Source organism: Mesoplodon bidens, assembly GCF_964165515.1.
Source record: "Mesoplodon bidens genome assembly, chromosome: 6".
Taxonomy (NCBI): Eukaryota; Metazoa; Chordata; class Mammalia; order Artiodactyla; family Ziphiidae; genus Mesoplodon; species Mesoplodon bidens.
The window spans coordinates 29795657-29812190 of record NC_138162.1 but is presented as its reverse complement, the minus strand read 5'-3'; the positions used below and the strand labels follow the sequence as shown (position 1 = coordinate 29812190).

Sequence of the window (16534 nt, the reverse complement as noted above, 5' to 3'; positions counted from 1 at the left end):
CAAAACTGCCAAACTTTTAGCTAGACCTAAGGAAAAAAAGAGACTCAGAGTCAGAAATAAAAGATGAGATGTTACAACTGATACCACAGTAATATAAAGAATCATAAAAGGTTACTATGAACAAATTTTACACCAACAAACCAGACAATCTAGAAAAAATAAATTACTAGAAAAGACAACCTATCAAGATTGAATCATGATGAAACAAAATCTGAAAAGGGATTATAAGGAGATTTAGTAAGTAATCAAAAACCTCCCAACAAACAAAAGTCCAGGATTAGACGGCTTTACTGGTGAATTCTAACAAACATTCAAAGAAGAATTAATACCAATCCTTCCTTCTCAAATTCTTCCAAAAAGCAGACAAGGAAGAAATTGTTCCAAACTCATTTTGTGAGGCCAGCATCATCCTGATATCAAAACCAGACAAGGACGCCACAAGAAAAGAAAATTACAGGCTATTATTCCTGATGAACACAAATGCAAAAATTCTCAACAAAATTTTAGCAAACTGAACTCAACAATACATTAAAAGGATCATACACCATGACCAAGTAGGATTTATTCCAGGGATACAAGTATGGTTCAACATCTGTAAATCAGTCAATGTGATACATAATATTAACAAATGAAGGATAAAGTCATGGTCATCTTAATAGCAGAAAAAGCATCTGAGAAAATTCAACATCTATTTATGATAAAAACTCACAATAAAGTGAGTACAGAGAGAACATACCTTAACATGATAAAGGCTATACATGACAAGCTCACAGCTAACATCACACTCAATGGTAAAAAGCTGAAGGCTTTTCCTCTAAGATCAGGAAGAAGATAAGGATCCTTGCCTACTCTCCACTTTCATTTGACATAGTGTTGGAAGTCCTATAGCAATTGGGAAAGAAAAAGAAATGCATCTAAACTGGAAAGGAAAAAGTAAAACTGTCACTATTTGCAGAAATATTATAAATAGAAAACCCTAAAGACTCCACCAAAAATCTGTTAGAAATAATAAGCAAATTCAGCAAAGTTGTAGAATACAAAATCAATATATAAAAAATCTGTTGTGTTTCTATACAATCCCATTTACAATTGCATCAAAAAGAAAATACCTAAAAATAAATTTAACTAAGGAGGTGAAGGACATGTACACTGAAAACTAGGAAACACTGATGAAAGAAATTGAAGACCAAAATAAATGGAAAGATATTCTGTGCTCACGGATTGGAAGAATATTGTTAAAATGTCCATACTACCCAAAGCAATCTACAGATTCAAGTCAATTCCTGTCAAAATTTCAATGGCATTTTTCACAGAAATAAACAATCCTAAAATTTGTATGGAACCACAAAAGACCCTAAACAGCCAAAGCAATCTTGAAAAAGAACAACAAAGCTGGAGGAATCATACTCCCTGTTTTCAAACTTTATTACAAAGCTAGAGTAATCAAAACAGTATAGTATTGATATTAATAACAGACAGATCAATGGAACTACTGAATAGAGAACCCAAAAATAAACCCACACATACATGGTTGATTAATTTATGACAGAGGAGTCAAGAATATATAATGGGGAAAAGACAGTCTCTTTTATAAATGGTGGAAGGAAACTGGACTTGCAAAAGAATGAAACTGGACCACTAAGACCATACATAAAAATTAACTCAAAATGGATTAAAGACTTGAACATAAGACCTGCAACCATGAAACTCCTAGAAGAAAACACAGGTGGTAAGCTCCTTGACATAGGTTTTGATGATTTTTTGGATTTGACACCAAAAGCAAAAATGAACAAGTGGGACTACATATCAAACTAAAAAGCTTCTGCACAGCAAAGGAAACCATCAACAAAACTAAAAGGCAAACTACTGAATAGGAGAAAATATTTGTAAATTATATATCTGATAAGGGGTTAATATCTAAAATATATTAACTCATACAACTCAACAGAAAAAAACAACCAAATCCAAAAATAGGCAGAGGACCTGAATACACATTTTCCACAGAAGACATACAGACGGCCAACAGGTACATAAAAAGATGTTCAATACTAATCACCAGGGAAATGCTCATCAAAACCACAATGAGATATCACTTTGACCATTAGAATGGCTATTATCAAAAAGACAAGAAATATCAGGTGTTAGCAAGAATGTGAAGAAAGAGCACACTTGTACACTGCTGGTGGGATTGTAAATTGGTGCAGACACTATGGAAAACAGTATGGAGGTTCTTCAAAAAATTAAAGATAGAACTATTGTATGATCCAACTTTCCACTTCTGAGTATTGGTCAGAAGAAACCAAAGACACTAACTTGAAAAGATATCTGCACCCCCATGTTCACTGCTGCATTATTTACAGCAGCCAAGACATGGAAACAACCTAATAGTCCACTGATGGATGAATGGACAAAGAAACTGTGGTATATACATACAACAGAATATTATTCAGCCATAAAAAAAAAAAAAAGGAAATTCTACCATTCGCAATAACATGGATGGACCTTAAGGGCATTATGCTAAGTGAAGTAAGTCAGAGAAAGATAAATACCATATGATCTCACTTATACGTGGACTCTTAAATATCCTAGCTTGTAGATACAAAGAAAAGATTGGTGGTTGCTAGAGGCAGGGGTGGGGGAGGTGAGTGAAATAGATGAATTTTTAATTTTGTAAAAGAGAAAAAAAAAAGAATGAAAATACTAGTGAGGGAAATAGGCCTGTGAATATTGTCCTAAGGAACAAGACAAATTTAAAACTACCATATACAATTAAATTCTGATTAAAGGTATAATATAGGTTCTTAAAATTTGGGACAGAGGCAGCTATAAATTGAATTACACATTAAAAAATTCTGTATAACAAAAATACTATAAACATAAAACTAAAAGACAAGCACATAACAAAAAAGATATTTGTAATGTGGTGACCTATAAAAAAAATCAGGACTCTTATGTATGAGTACAATAAAAACAAGCTATGAGCAACCCAATAAAAAAAGGGCAAATTAATAGAAAATTATTAAAATATTTAAATTGAAAAATATTTTTTAAAATTAAAATATTTAAAGTAATTAATGCAGATAAATATACAATAAGCACAAGAGCTGCTAAATACCGAAAGTAAGGCTATCAGTAGAAACAGATTAGCACAGAATGTTTTTGTCTTACCAATGATTTTTTTAAGAGCATCTAATTCTTCTTGTTGCTTGTGATATGAGCTTTGCTGAAGCTTGGTTTGTAATAAATCTGCCTCCTCAGTTTTCATCTCCCACTGCTGTTTTAGTTGGCGATACCTTAAGAAAGAGAAGTTTATAATAAATAACAACAGTTTTTCTGATGTTAGAGACATGCTTTTAAATAACAGGCTCTTACCCAAAACAAGCTCATACAACATAATATAAGATGCCACTGGTTACAAGACTCATTTTGATAACTTCCGCATTTCTGAGGCATCAATTAAACTCGTTTGACTTGGTTACTGAAGGTAAACAACCCTAAATGACCAAGACCAATTGTAACTATCCAGAGAAATATTCTTAATTTTAGAAAATACTAATAATCTTTGAATAAATAGGCTTCCTTAAAAATAACTCCTCCCACTGATCCTTATCAAAAAGAAAAACTCCATAACAGCTCCCCATCACAGAAATAGAATACATAACAATTATATAATATTTCAAAAATTTTGTTATCTATTAATCCCTAGTTTCAAATGTTAAAAAAATAATATTGTTCCCTACATTTTGTAAGGAAACTGGTAGTTTAAAATGGCACAGTACTGAACTTAAACATTTGCAAAGCACTTTTTTTGCAAACCCTGTAATTCTCCCCCAGTTCTGGATGCTTCAAGTTATTTCTTTGGAAGGTATTTCGCTAATTCAGCTGCAGTGAAATTTTAAATTACAGTAAATTCAAAGGTTGCTTGTCACTAGAAATTCATGAGGTTTGAGGAAAAAGTAAGGAAGCAACTTATAAAGCATAAGTACTCCCTTGAGTATTCTTGTCTGAGACTGCTTGACAGCATAATTTTAACTTGAGTCATTTTCCAACTCATTTAAAAATGTAAAGTGTAGAAATGTGAAAAAAAGATATAAGCTATTTTCCTGATATGATCTATGAAAGAATGGCTTTAGTTGACCCTTCCACTCATTTTTCCAAATCTATTTCTCTTCCTTAACCTCTGGGCCACAATTAGTCTACAAGACAACTCTGCAGAATAAATGATCCAGTATTGCTCAACAAAGTTAACAGTTCCAAGCCAAATGTGACAACAAATTCATTGCCTTGACAGAGCTTCCACATATCAAAGAAATCTTTTTGTATCTTTCTCACAGAAAAAGTTCATTCACTTTATGGTTAAGGTATGGTAATGAAGGTAAAAGGCAGACTTTACATGTATATAATGTTTGAAAGTGGGCATTTTGATACAATTTACATCTTCAAATGGCCACTTTGACTTACTGTAGCAATCTCTTCCATATAATATTGTGTCCCAAAGAAGTCTTGGTGCCATTCTAAGTTTTGGTGATTTCAGAAGATGAATGCCAAAAGTTTACCAAAAAAAAAAAAAAGATCACTTCAAGTTTTTTTAAAATTAATTAATTTATTTTGGGCTGCGTTGGGTCTTTGTTGCTGCACATGGGTTTTCTCTAGTTGAGGCGAGCGGGGGCTACTCTTCATTGCAGTGCGTGGGCTTCTCACTGTGGTGGCTTCTCTTGTTGCGGAGCATGGGCTCTAGGTGTGTAGGCTTCAGTAGTTGTGGCTCACGGGCTCTAAAGCACAGGCTCAATAGTCGTGGCGCACTGGCTTAGTTGCTCTGAGGCATGTGGGATCTTCCCAGACCAGGGCTCGAACCAGGAAAGTCTCTCATTTCAAGGTTTTTATCTCTCTCGCTCTCTTTTTTTTAAAGCTTTATTCAGTATTGTGAATTCTAAATAAAATGTTTTATTTTAATTTTATCTCAGTTCCCATTTGCCATCTTCAGAGTGACTAGAAAAAAATTACAATTAAGCTCTCAAATACTGTACTTAGTAAGTCTGTGGCATTTATACTCCTGAAGCTTTTATAGCAAGTAAGGACTGTTCTCCTGGATAACCACATGGCGAGTTCACTCACATCATTCTGGTATTTATTCAACAGTCTTCTTCTCAGTAAGGCTTTCCCTGCCCACCCCATATAATATTTCAACACCTCTTTCTTTGCCCTGGATAGTTCATATCTCCTTTACTATTTTACTTTTTTCCTCTTAGAACTTAGCATTATCTAACATACATTTTACCAGTTTAACTTTTTATATTGTCTGTTGCCCCAGCTACACATATCAAAACAAGATGAAGAGATATATCTATTTGACTCCCTGCTATATTCCCAGCTCCTCGAAGAGTACTTGGCATGAGGCAAACAACAGTAAATAATGTTAAGTGACAAAAAAAGGTTACATTAAATAGCATGGTACCAATTTTGAAAAAAAAAAAGCCATATGCATATTGTGTCATACACAAAATATGCATCATACACAAACAGAAGTAATGTTGAAAAGTATGCATACATACCTATATCCACACCCACACAGAAAATACACTGTAAGTAAACACTTTAATTCTAGCAGTGACTTTTGACATAACTTGTTTAACTTCTCCATAGTAAACTTAGAGATCTTCAACATGTACAGGACAGCCATAATGCTGCAAAACTTAGTGAGGTCACCTGATTGATGCTATAATATTACATCATTTCAAATCAAGGACTCAAGTATCCTCTGGCATCAACCTCTAGAGTATCTATGGATTTCCTCACTAATCCCAGCAGAATGTTAACAGAGTGTATATCTCAGCAGAAAAAGGGGAATATTTGGCTGATTTTTCTTTCCTTCTTTTAATTAGCTTTCCCCAATTTCTTAAAACAAAGACACTATTTATATTAAAAAAAACTGATAAACAAGTTATCAATTCACAACTTATTCAATAATACCAAGGTTATTATTTAAAAGTCAGAAGTATTTCTTTAAATAAAATTTTCTTTCATCTTCTACCATGCAAATCTTTGACCAAGAAAATTTTTAAATACAGCTTAATCCAACCAAAGTCTTACTTTTCAGCAGTGTTTTTAAGACCTGCTAATTCCTTTTCTAGAGCCTGTAGCTCATTCTCCTTGATTCTCAGCTCATCTTGAACATCTTTGAGTTCTTGAAACTTGGTTAAAATAGAAGCTGCCTGGGATCGGGCACCTGACAGAGGCAAATTGAAACAGGCCTTTGACACCAAGTTACCATGTATTTAGTAAGCAATAAAAACTTTTCTGAGAGAATTATACTTGAAATAATTCAACAGCCAATCTTTAGTAAGTTTATGAAGCTACAGAATTCACTTCATCATTTGAATCGTAGGGCATACATACTTGATAACAAATACTTCTAAGTAGATGTGGTGGATTATTTATTCAAAATAATCATTGCCCTTGCCGTCTGGGCCCATCCCTCGCAGGCCCATTTCCCTCTCTACTGTCATAAGGCTTAGCCATGTGCTTTGCTCTAGCCAATCAGTGGGAAATGTACCTCTTCTGAAAGGAAGCTTTAAGAGGCAGCACATAATTTACCATGTTTTCCCCCTCCCTTCCCATGAGAAAAGTATGTTCAAAAAAGGGACTTACTTCTCAGTCAGCCCGGGTCCCATAATGAGAATAACAGGGAGCAGAGACAAGTGACCCACAGATAATGTAGCATAATTATGGAATAAACTTGTAAGCTACTGAGATTTGGGAGCTGTTTATTACCACATCATAATGTGGTCTAAACTCGATGTAGCAGTGTAAACTGGTTTCACCTTACGTGCACTATAACCGGCAGTAACAGGCTGAGGTGTTAGGTTGGCAAGAAAACTCTAGGTTTGATGGGAGGATGCAAAGGTCAATTAGCAATGCTATTGTGAGCACTTTGTTTATAGATATGGGGTTACATATCTGCTATCTCTTAAGCAGGAATTTTAAGAACCTCCAATTCAATGAAATCTAAAATGTTTCTTCTATTTTAGATATTTAAAAATATTTGGTCTCTATCTTCCAATTGCAGATGCTAGTCATCTTGTACACTGGGGAACTTGATACTTTATCATGGAATTCATTATATTGGCTGTTTTCTTGGCCTAGAAAGAAATTAAGACACTTGATATCTCAAGAGGCATCCAAGTCTCTTGGTTTGGTTAAAAGCACAAACTCTGTAATCAGACCACCTGAGTTCAAATTCTGAGCTCTGCCACTTACCAGCAAGTTACTTAATCACTCTATACCTTAGTTTCTAAAACTGTATAATGGAGATGATAGTAATGTCTACCTTATGGTTGCTATAAGGATTAAATAAGCTAATCATTTAAAGTCCTTAGAATAGGGCTTTACAGAATGATAGAAATGTTCTATATTTGCACTGTCCAATTACCCACTAACCACTTGTGGTTACTGAGCCCTTGAAATATGACTAGTGCAATTAAGGAAATTATTTTAATTTTATTTAATTTTAATTGTCTTATTTTGGTGTAAAGAGCCACATGTGGCTAGTAGCTACTGTATTGGACAGTACAGTCTTACAACACTGCCCAGTACACAGTAACTACTATTTAGTGTTTGTTATTTATTACATGGTCACTTGACACAGATCTGGAAACTCAGTGTTGCAAATATTAGAACAAGAAATATATGGTCATTATCTAAGAATTCCTTACTTAAGGCATTCAGGCAGATTTAATTTTTTGTTTTACGTTTGACAGGAGCAGTAACATATACACAAATTACAAGTTAACATGTTTCCTAAAGGAGAAGTGGGTAGTTAAGCTACAAATGTTCTGACTAAAAAGACTTCATATCCCAGTGACTAGAATATCTTAATAAGACAAAAAGCAAGAGAAAATAAACAGGAATAGACTTAAGATGAATAAGAAAAGCTATAGGACTGATTACTAGCCTATGAGTTCCTTCAGGACAATGACAGTGTATAATTTCTCAATTAATATTAAGCACCTGTCACAAAGTAGGTATTCAAAAGAAAACTCGATCCTTTGATTAGGAATAAAACACTGGATTAAGTCATTCCAAGCCCAATATTTCCTGTTTAAAAAAAAAAGCCCCCATCCTATTTACCACACAGAATTGTGAGGACAAAATGATATAAAACCTACCTCCACTCAACGTCCCGTGAGGATCAAATACATCACCTCCTAGAGTCACGGTTCTAGTCATTATCCTCTTATCGAAAGCTACCTTTTTTGCATTATCCATATTGTCACAAACAAATGTTGTTCCAAAGACAAATTCCATTGCTTTCTGAAGTTCTGGTTTGTATTCAACCAGGGAAAGAGCCACACGAACATTATTAGGGCCAACCTAGGGGAGAACAGTTATGTTGTGATACATATTACTCCTTTCCTTTCAAATATTATTTTATAAAATAGTAAGAACTGCCACAACAGAAACTGAATACCTATCCAGCACTACAACTCCTTTTGAATTTTCTAAAATGCTATAGAAAACTCAACACTTTTAGAAAAAAACAATTCTAAGTTTAAACACTGAAAAATCTAAGTAAAATATTTAGCTAGAATACCAATCATTATGAGAGTTTCAATCAAGCAGAAGCCACTACCAAGTTTCTAAATTCAAAGTGGATTATTTTAGAAAAAATTTTTTAACATCTTTATTGGAGTATAATTGCTTTACAATGGTGTGTTAGTTTCTGCTTTATAACAAAGTGAATCAGTTATACGTATACATATGTCCCTATATCTCTTCCCTCTTGCGTCTCCCCCTCCCTCCCACCCTCCCTATCCCACCCCTCTAGTGAACATCCTTTCTTAATTAAAGTACATCAATTTCTGGATCAACACAATTACATAAAATGTTTTACTTCAATTATTAACTTGGTTGTTCCAAAGTGAATACTTTTTCATTCAAATAAAACATGCTAAGGCAACCACCTGCTAGTTACAGAAATAAAAACAATAATTGAGTAAAAAAAAATCTTTTTTAAATCCCTCAATCTTTTATTTTGATCCAACTGTCTTTTCTCAACCTTTGTTTATAATGTCTACCTCTGCCCACATTTTTAGAACAACTTAGCATACTTTATGGAGCTTAGTAGTAGCAGAAATCATAATGAAGGCAGATCTATGTAACATATGTTCAGCAGTGTCCTCTGACATAGCAGTTACCATTAAGTGGGTCTGGCTGAGGGATCTGGGTAGAAGTGTTTTAGTTGTTACTTAAAACCCCAATTGACTTCTAACACTGGAACTTGACATAGTACTAAAATAACTTCCAAAACCTTCTAGACCCTAAGGTGATTTTTCTAAGTAAAGGATGTAAATACTAACCAAAAATACCACCTTTCAATTACTCTGTACTCATCTTTCTTCTTCTGATAGTAAACAATTTTCATTGAAGGTGTCTCAATTTCAAGAAATATACTGACTATCCATTTAGTATCTTAATTATACATGCATTTTCAGGTTTCATAGTATTTTCTTTTCAACTCATGCACTTGGAATGCCTGTTCAATAACTGATATCACTGCTGAATCTTATGATTGGCTTCATATTTTTACCAAATATTATGCAACCACTACAGCCTTTTAAATGTATTTCCTTGTACTCATCTATTTACTAGTAACCACACCACTTTAGATCTATCTCAGCAGCTGACTGCATATACTGGTTACCTGCTTTGTATGTTCATAGGTTGGTAAGCAATCTAGAAAAGCTCTAATAGAGAAGCATCTCTGCAAGATGGATGGATACCTTCCATAACGGTTGTCACTGCAGCCAGTTTAAGTATGCCTGGCATGAAAAAACCTGAAGAATTCTTGTATTTATCTATAAGCTCTATAATTCTATTTGGAAATCAAAAATTTAACATTTAATGCCGCCTGATAGTCATGTGACTTAGGTTTAAAGACATTCTAGAAGATGGCAGAGTAGGGTGACGTGGAACACACCTCCCCACAAATATATCAAGAATACATCTACAAATGGAACAATTCTCACAGAGCACCATCTGAATACTAGCAGAGGACCTCAGACACCTGAAAGGACAAGAAAGATCCCCATGTAACCAGGTAGGATGAAAGAAATAAAAAAGAAAAGAGGAAGTGGGATGGGACATGTACCCCTTGGAGGGGAGCTGAAGGAGAGGAGAGGTTCCACACCTGGGGAGATATCCTCACCAGTGGGGAGATCAGATGGGACAGAAGGGGAGCTTCGAGGGCTCACAGGGAAGTGCAGCAACCAGTCTGTGACAGGCAGGACAGAGTGAGACCTACACAGATGGTCTGTGCCACAGTCCTGCACGCCCCAGCCTGAGACACGTGTGGTGGTATGGACAGGGGCTGGGCACTGGAATGTGGGGTTTGGAGAGCTGACCTGCAGAGAGGACCACTTTTGTCTGCATGGAGTCAGCCTGAAGGGACAGGAGCAACCAGGAATGTTCGTGGAAGAAGCCCCAGCCACCACAGAAGCAAAGCGCTGTTGTTGAGCAGTGTGCGAAGGGCACAGCCACCACGGCAGCCTCTTTCCCCACGCACTGGCACCTGCCGCTGCAGGCATTACGAGGGGCTCCCGCCTGGGCAGCCCACACATCCTGACCGCTGCCCTGGCCCCCTCCCACCTGGGCAGGCTCATGTGCTCAGGGGCAGCCTCAGGAGCAGAGGCTGGTAGGTCTGAGCCTCAGGGGCCGTGTGACTAAGGAAGAAGAGCTGACACCTCTCTTTGCAGCTTTGTGAACCATGGATTTACACCTCTGCTGCCGGCTTTGTAAATTTACCACCTGCAGAATATCCAAACAGGCAACGAGTGCTCCTGCAGCTGAGACAGGTCTGGCTTTAGCAGCTGTGGGCTTTGTGCGAGTTGAACCAGGCCAGAGTCTGAGCTGCCTCCATAGGTCCCACAGCAACTCCATGTGCACGACTGCTGCAGTCCTGGCACCTGACTTCAGTGGATGTGCATTGGTGGCCTGGTGAAAACAATGCTTTAGAGACACCAGGGCCAACTGCCAGCAAACCCACAGTTAAGAGGGGACGAGAGCAGGGCCAACAGCAGTGTACTTTGTGAGCCAGCACAATGGGTGGAAGGTGACACAACAGAGCACAATCACAGGTGAACAGCTCCAGAGGAGGAATACTCAGTGGTTTCTCTCCCAGTGGGAGAGAAATCCTGCCTACCTCACACCGCAGATCAGAAACACAGCTCAGAAACAGATCTGGGGGCTTCTACTCCAACAACTAGGGAGCAGACCCTGCCCCTGACGGCAGTGACAACCACAGAGGAAAGTGGAGGACCCACCCAATATCCAGTGCAGGCTCTAGTCACCACAACACTGGGCACTGCCACCGAATGAAGAAAAAAGAATGAGAAAAAATGAGGACAGTCTCAGAGACCTCTGGGACAACATTAAATGCAACAGCATTCACATTATAGGGGTCCCAGAAGGAGAAAAGAGAGAAAGGGTCTGAGAAAACATTTAAAGAGATGTAGCCAAAAACTTCCCTAACATGAGAAAGGAAACACTCAACTATAGGAAGCAAGGAGAATCAAATACAGGATGAACCAAAGAAGGAACACACCGAGACACATAATAACCAAATTGGCAAAAATTAGATACAAAGAAAAACATTAAAAGTAAAAAGGGAAAAGCAACAAATAACATAGAAGGGAACCCCCATAAGGTTATCAGCTGATTTTTCAGCAGAAATTCTGCAGGCCAGAGGGAGTGGCATGATATATTCAAAGTGATGAGAGGGAAAAACCTACAACCAAGAATACTCTACCCAGCAGGGCTCTCATTCAGATTCAATCAACAGAGATCAAAAGTTTTACAGACTTTCTGCAGGGTTTTGTATCATAAATGGTTGTTGAATTTTGTCAAAAGCTTTCTCTGCATCTATTGAGATGATCATATGGTTTTTCTCCTTCAATTTGTTAATATGGTGTATCACGTTGATTGATTTGCATATATTGAAGAATCCTTGCATTCCTGGAATAAACCCCACTTGATCATGGTGTATGATCCTTTTAATGTGCTGTTGGATTCTGTTTGCTAGTATTTTGTTGAGGATTTTTGCACCTATGTTCACCAGTGATATTGGCCTGTAGTTTTCTTTCTTTGTGACATCCTTGTCTGGTTTTGGTATCAGGGTGATGTTGGCCTCGTAGGCATAGAGGGAACTTTCCTCAACGTAATAAAGGCCATATATGACAAACCCACAGCCAACATCGTCCTCAATGGTGAAAAACTGAAACCATTTCCACTAAGATCAGGAACAAGACAAGGTTGCCCACTCTCACCACTCTTATTCAACATAGTTTTGGAAGTTTTAGCCACAGCAATCAGAGAAGAAAAGGAAATAAAAGGAATCCAAATCAGAAAAGAAGAAGTAAAGCTGTCACTGTTTGCAGATGACATGATACTCTACATAGAGAATCCTAAAGATGCTACCAGAAAACTACTAGAGCTAATCAATGAATTTGGTAAAGTAGCAGGATACAAAATTAGTGCACAGAAATATCTGGCATTCCTATACACTAATGATGAAAAATATGAAAGTCAAATTAAGAAAACACTCCCATTTACCACTGCAACGAAAAGAATAAAATATCTGGGAGTAAACCTACCTAAGGAGACAAAAGACCTATATGCAGAAAATTATAGGACACTGATGAAAGAAATTAAAGATGATACAAATAGATGGAGAGATATACCATGTTCTTGGATTGGAAGAATCAACATTGTGAAAAAATGACTCTACTACCCAAAACAATCTACAGATTCAATGCAATCCCTATCAAACTACCAATGGCATTTTTCACAGAACTAGAACAAAAGATTTCACAATTTGTATGGAAACACAAAAGACCCCGAATAGCCAAAGCAATCTTGAGAACGAAAAACAGAGCTGGAGGAATCAGGCACCCTGACTTCAGACTATACTACAAAGCTGCAGTAATCAAGACAGTATGGTACTGGCAAAAAAACAGAAATATAGATCAATGGAACAGGATAGAAAGCCCAGAGATAAACCCACGCACATATGGTCACCTTATCTTTGATAAAGGAGGCAGGAATGTACAGTGGAGAAAGGACAGCCTCTTCAATACGTGGTGCTGGGAAAACTGGACAGGTACATGTCAAAGTATGAGATTAGAACACTCCCTAACACCATACACAAAAATAAACTCAAAATGGATTAAAGACCTAAATGTAAGGCCAGAAACTATCAAACTCTTAGAGGAAAACATAGGCAGAACACTCTTTGACATAAATCACAGCAAGATCCTTTTTGACCCACCTCCTAGAGAAATGGAAATAAAGACAAAAATAAACAAATGGGACCTAATGAAACTTCAAAGCTTTTGCACAGCAAAGGAAACCATAAACAAGACCAAAAGACAACCCTCAGAATGGGAGAAAATATTTGCAAATGAAGCAATTGACAAAGGATTAATCTCCAAAATTTACAAGCTGCTCATGCAGCTCAATAACAAAAAAACAAACAACCTAATCCAAAAATGGGCAGAAGACCTAAATAGTCATTTCTCCAAAGAAGATATACAGACTGCCAACAAACACATGAAAGAATGCTCAACATCATTAATCATTAGAGAAATGCAAATCAAAACTACAATGAGAAATCATCTCACACCAGTCAGAATGGCCATCATCAAAAAATCTAGAAACAATAAATGCTGGAGAGGGTGTGGAGAAAAGGGAACACTCTTGCACTGCTGGTGGGAATGTGAATTGGTACAGCCACTATGGAGAACAGTATGGAGGTTCCTTAAAAAACTACAAAGAGAACTACCATATGACCCAGCAATGCCACTACTAGGCATATACCTTGAGAAAACCATAATTCAAAAAGAGTCATGTACCAAAATGTTCATTGCAGCTCTATTTACAATAGCCAGGAGATGGAAGCAACCTAAGTGTCCATCATCGGATGAATGGATAAAGAAGATGTGGCACATATATACAATGGAATATTACTCAGCCATAAAAAGAAACGAAATTGAGTTTTTGTAGTGACGTGGATGGACCTAGAGTGTGTCATACAGAGTGAAGTAAGTCAGAAAGAGAAAGACAAATACCATATGCTAACACATATATATGGAATCCAGGAAAATAAAAAATGTCTTGAAGAACCTAGGGGTAAGACAGGAATAAAGACACAGACCTACTAGAGAATGGACTTGAGGATATGGGGAGGGGGAAGGGTAAGTTGTAACAAAGTGAGAGAGTGGCACGGAGATATATACACTACCAAACGTACAATAGATAGATAGTGGGAAGCAGCCGCATAGCACAGGGAGATTAGCTCGGTGCTTTGTGACCACCTAGAAGGGTGGGATAGGGAGGGTGGGAGGGAGGGAGACGCAAGAGGGAAGAGATATGGGAACATATGTATAACTGATTCACTTTGTCATAAAGCAGAAACTAACACACCATTGTAAAGATATTTAAAAAAAAAAAAAAAAAAGCTTTACCGACAAGCCAAAGCTAAGAATTTAACAGCACCAAACCAGCTTTACAACAAATGCAAAAGGAACTTGTCTAGGCAGGAAAAAAAGACAAAAAGGAGTCCATAACTAGAAGCAAGAAAATCACAAATGGGAAAGCTCACCAAGAAAGGCAAACATAAAGTAAAGGTTGGAAATCATCCAGATACAAATACGATATCAAAACCAGCAACTGTGAGAAGAGTACAAATGCCAAGAAATGGGAAATGCTTTTGAAGTTAAGAGACCAGCAACAGGAACACTCATAGATTTCAAAATCAAACTTATGGTTACCAAAGGGGAAACGTGAGGGGAAGTGATAAATTAGGAGATTGGGATTAACATATACACACTACTATAAATAAAACAGATAACTAAGAAGGACCTACTGTATAGCAGAGGAAACTCTACTCAATATTCCATAATAACCTATATGGGAAAATAACCTGAAAAGTAATGGATATATATATATATATATATATATATACACACATATATATATAACTGAATCACGTAGATGTACACCTAAAACTAACAGAACATTGTAAATCAACTATACTCCAATAAAAATTTAAAAAATAAAATAAGGGGCCTCCCTGGTGGCGCAGTGGTTGAGAGTCCGCCTGCCGATGCAGGGGATACGGGTTCGTGCCCCGGTCTGGGAGGATCCCATATGCCGCGGAGCGGCTGGGCCCGTGAGCCATGGCCTCTGGGCCTGCGCGTCCGGAGCCTGTGCTCCGCAACGGGAGAGGCCACAACAGTGAGAGGCCCGCATACCGCAAAAAGAAAAAAAAATAAAATAAAATAAAATAAAATAAAATAAGGACATTTAATACTACAACTTTAAAATATCAAAGGGTATTTTAGTCTTCCAACATTTCTATTCTCTCTCCATCTAATTTAACAAAAGCCAACTTATTCTCTTTGGTACCTTAACTTTTTTAAGCATGGTATCACAATAAAATTTTGTGCTTTGATATATGATTTAAATCCCAATTTACTTCAAAGGACAAAGCTAATGTCCTGTAATTAAAAAAAAAAAAAGTAAGATGCAGATAAAGCATATAAAAAAGACTTACAAGATTCTGAGCAATCCTCAGAGTTTCTGGAGCAATACATCTGGCTGAAATTTTATTGAGTGGAATTATAGTGTATCTACGCTTCAATTCCCCCTTTTCTAGTAGCTTTTTTCCAGTAACCTAAAACATTGTGCATTAGAAATGAAAAAAATATTAATGACAGAGAACATTTAAATGGAATGAGTGCAAGTTTAGGAATCCATAATCAAATAAATGCTGAGTGCCTACTATCCTGAACAATCAAAATTCTAAGATCGATAATATGCATTCTGGGCTCCTGAGTTAGCATTACTCAGCCATAATAAAGAACGGAATACAGTTAATTAAATATAATCAATAACATAATAAAAAAGTCATTAATTCTATAGTTTTACCCTGTAAAGATAAGCATCCAGCCTTAGGAGAAGCTTAAAACATCAAGAAAGTACCCAGTTCTACTAGGAGCACATGATTTTTCAAGCTAAACAGCAATTATAGGTTTTCTTTCATTAAAATCAATTTACCTCTGTGTCTACTACAACGTTGTAGAGTCGGTCCCCAGCCACCAATTCTAAAGCTGTGGTTGCAGATGTATCTTTCACACTAATCAGTGAAGCTACAAGTCCTTTCACACAATTTCTATTCCAGTTCTTCTCTGGATCCCTAAAACAGAAAAGTGGACAAAAATTAATCTTAGATAAGAAAATAGAAAAAGTTGTACTTTAGTAGTCAAGAGCTCTTTCTGACAATACATTAAAGTGATAGCACAAGAATCATATAGTTTTAATGAAACAAAAAAATTTCAAATGTCTCAGATGACTAGCCAGCTACAGGCATACCTTTTATTGTGTTTCACAAATACTGCTGTTTTTTGTTGTTGTTTTGCTTTTTACAAATTGAAGGTTTATGGCAACCCTGCATTGTCAGCTGATAGTATTTTTCAGTAAT

At 36.7% G+C, this 16534-nt stretch overlaps 1 protein-coding gene across 4 annotated transcripts in view; it reads right to left on the bottom strand.

The window, feature by feature from the left end:
- SMC2 (structural maintenance of chromosomes 2) overlaps nt 1-16534 on the bottom strand; it is a 54940-nt gene that overhangs the window by 21860 nt on the left and 16546 nt on the right. For all 4 annotated transcript variants that reach the window (XM_081236399.1, XM_081236398.1, XM_081236397.1 and 1 more), the window contains 5 exons: nt 16111-16249; nt 15608-15727; nt 8166-8370; nt 6091-6226; nt 3169-3293 (listed from right to left, as the gene is read on the bottom strand). In XM_081236399.1, coding sequence (XP_081092525.1) covers nt 3169-3293; nt 6091-6226; nt 8166-8370; nt 15608-15727; nt 16111-16249 — 725 coding nt within the window. The remainder of the gene's footprint in view (nt 1-3168; nt 3294-6090; nt 6227-8165; nt 8371-15607; nt 15728-16110; nt 16250-16534) is intronic.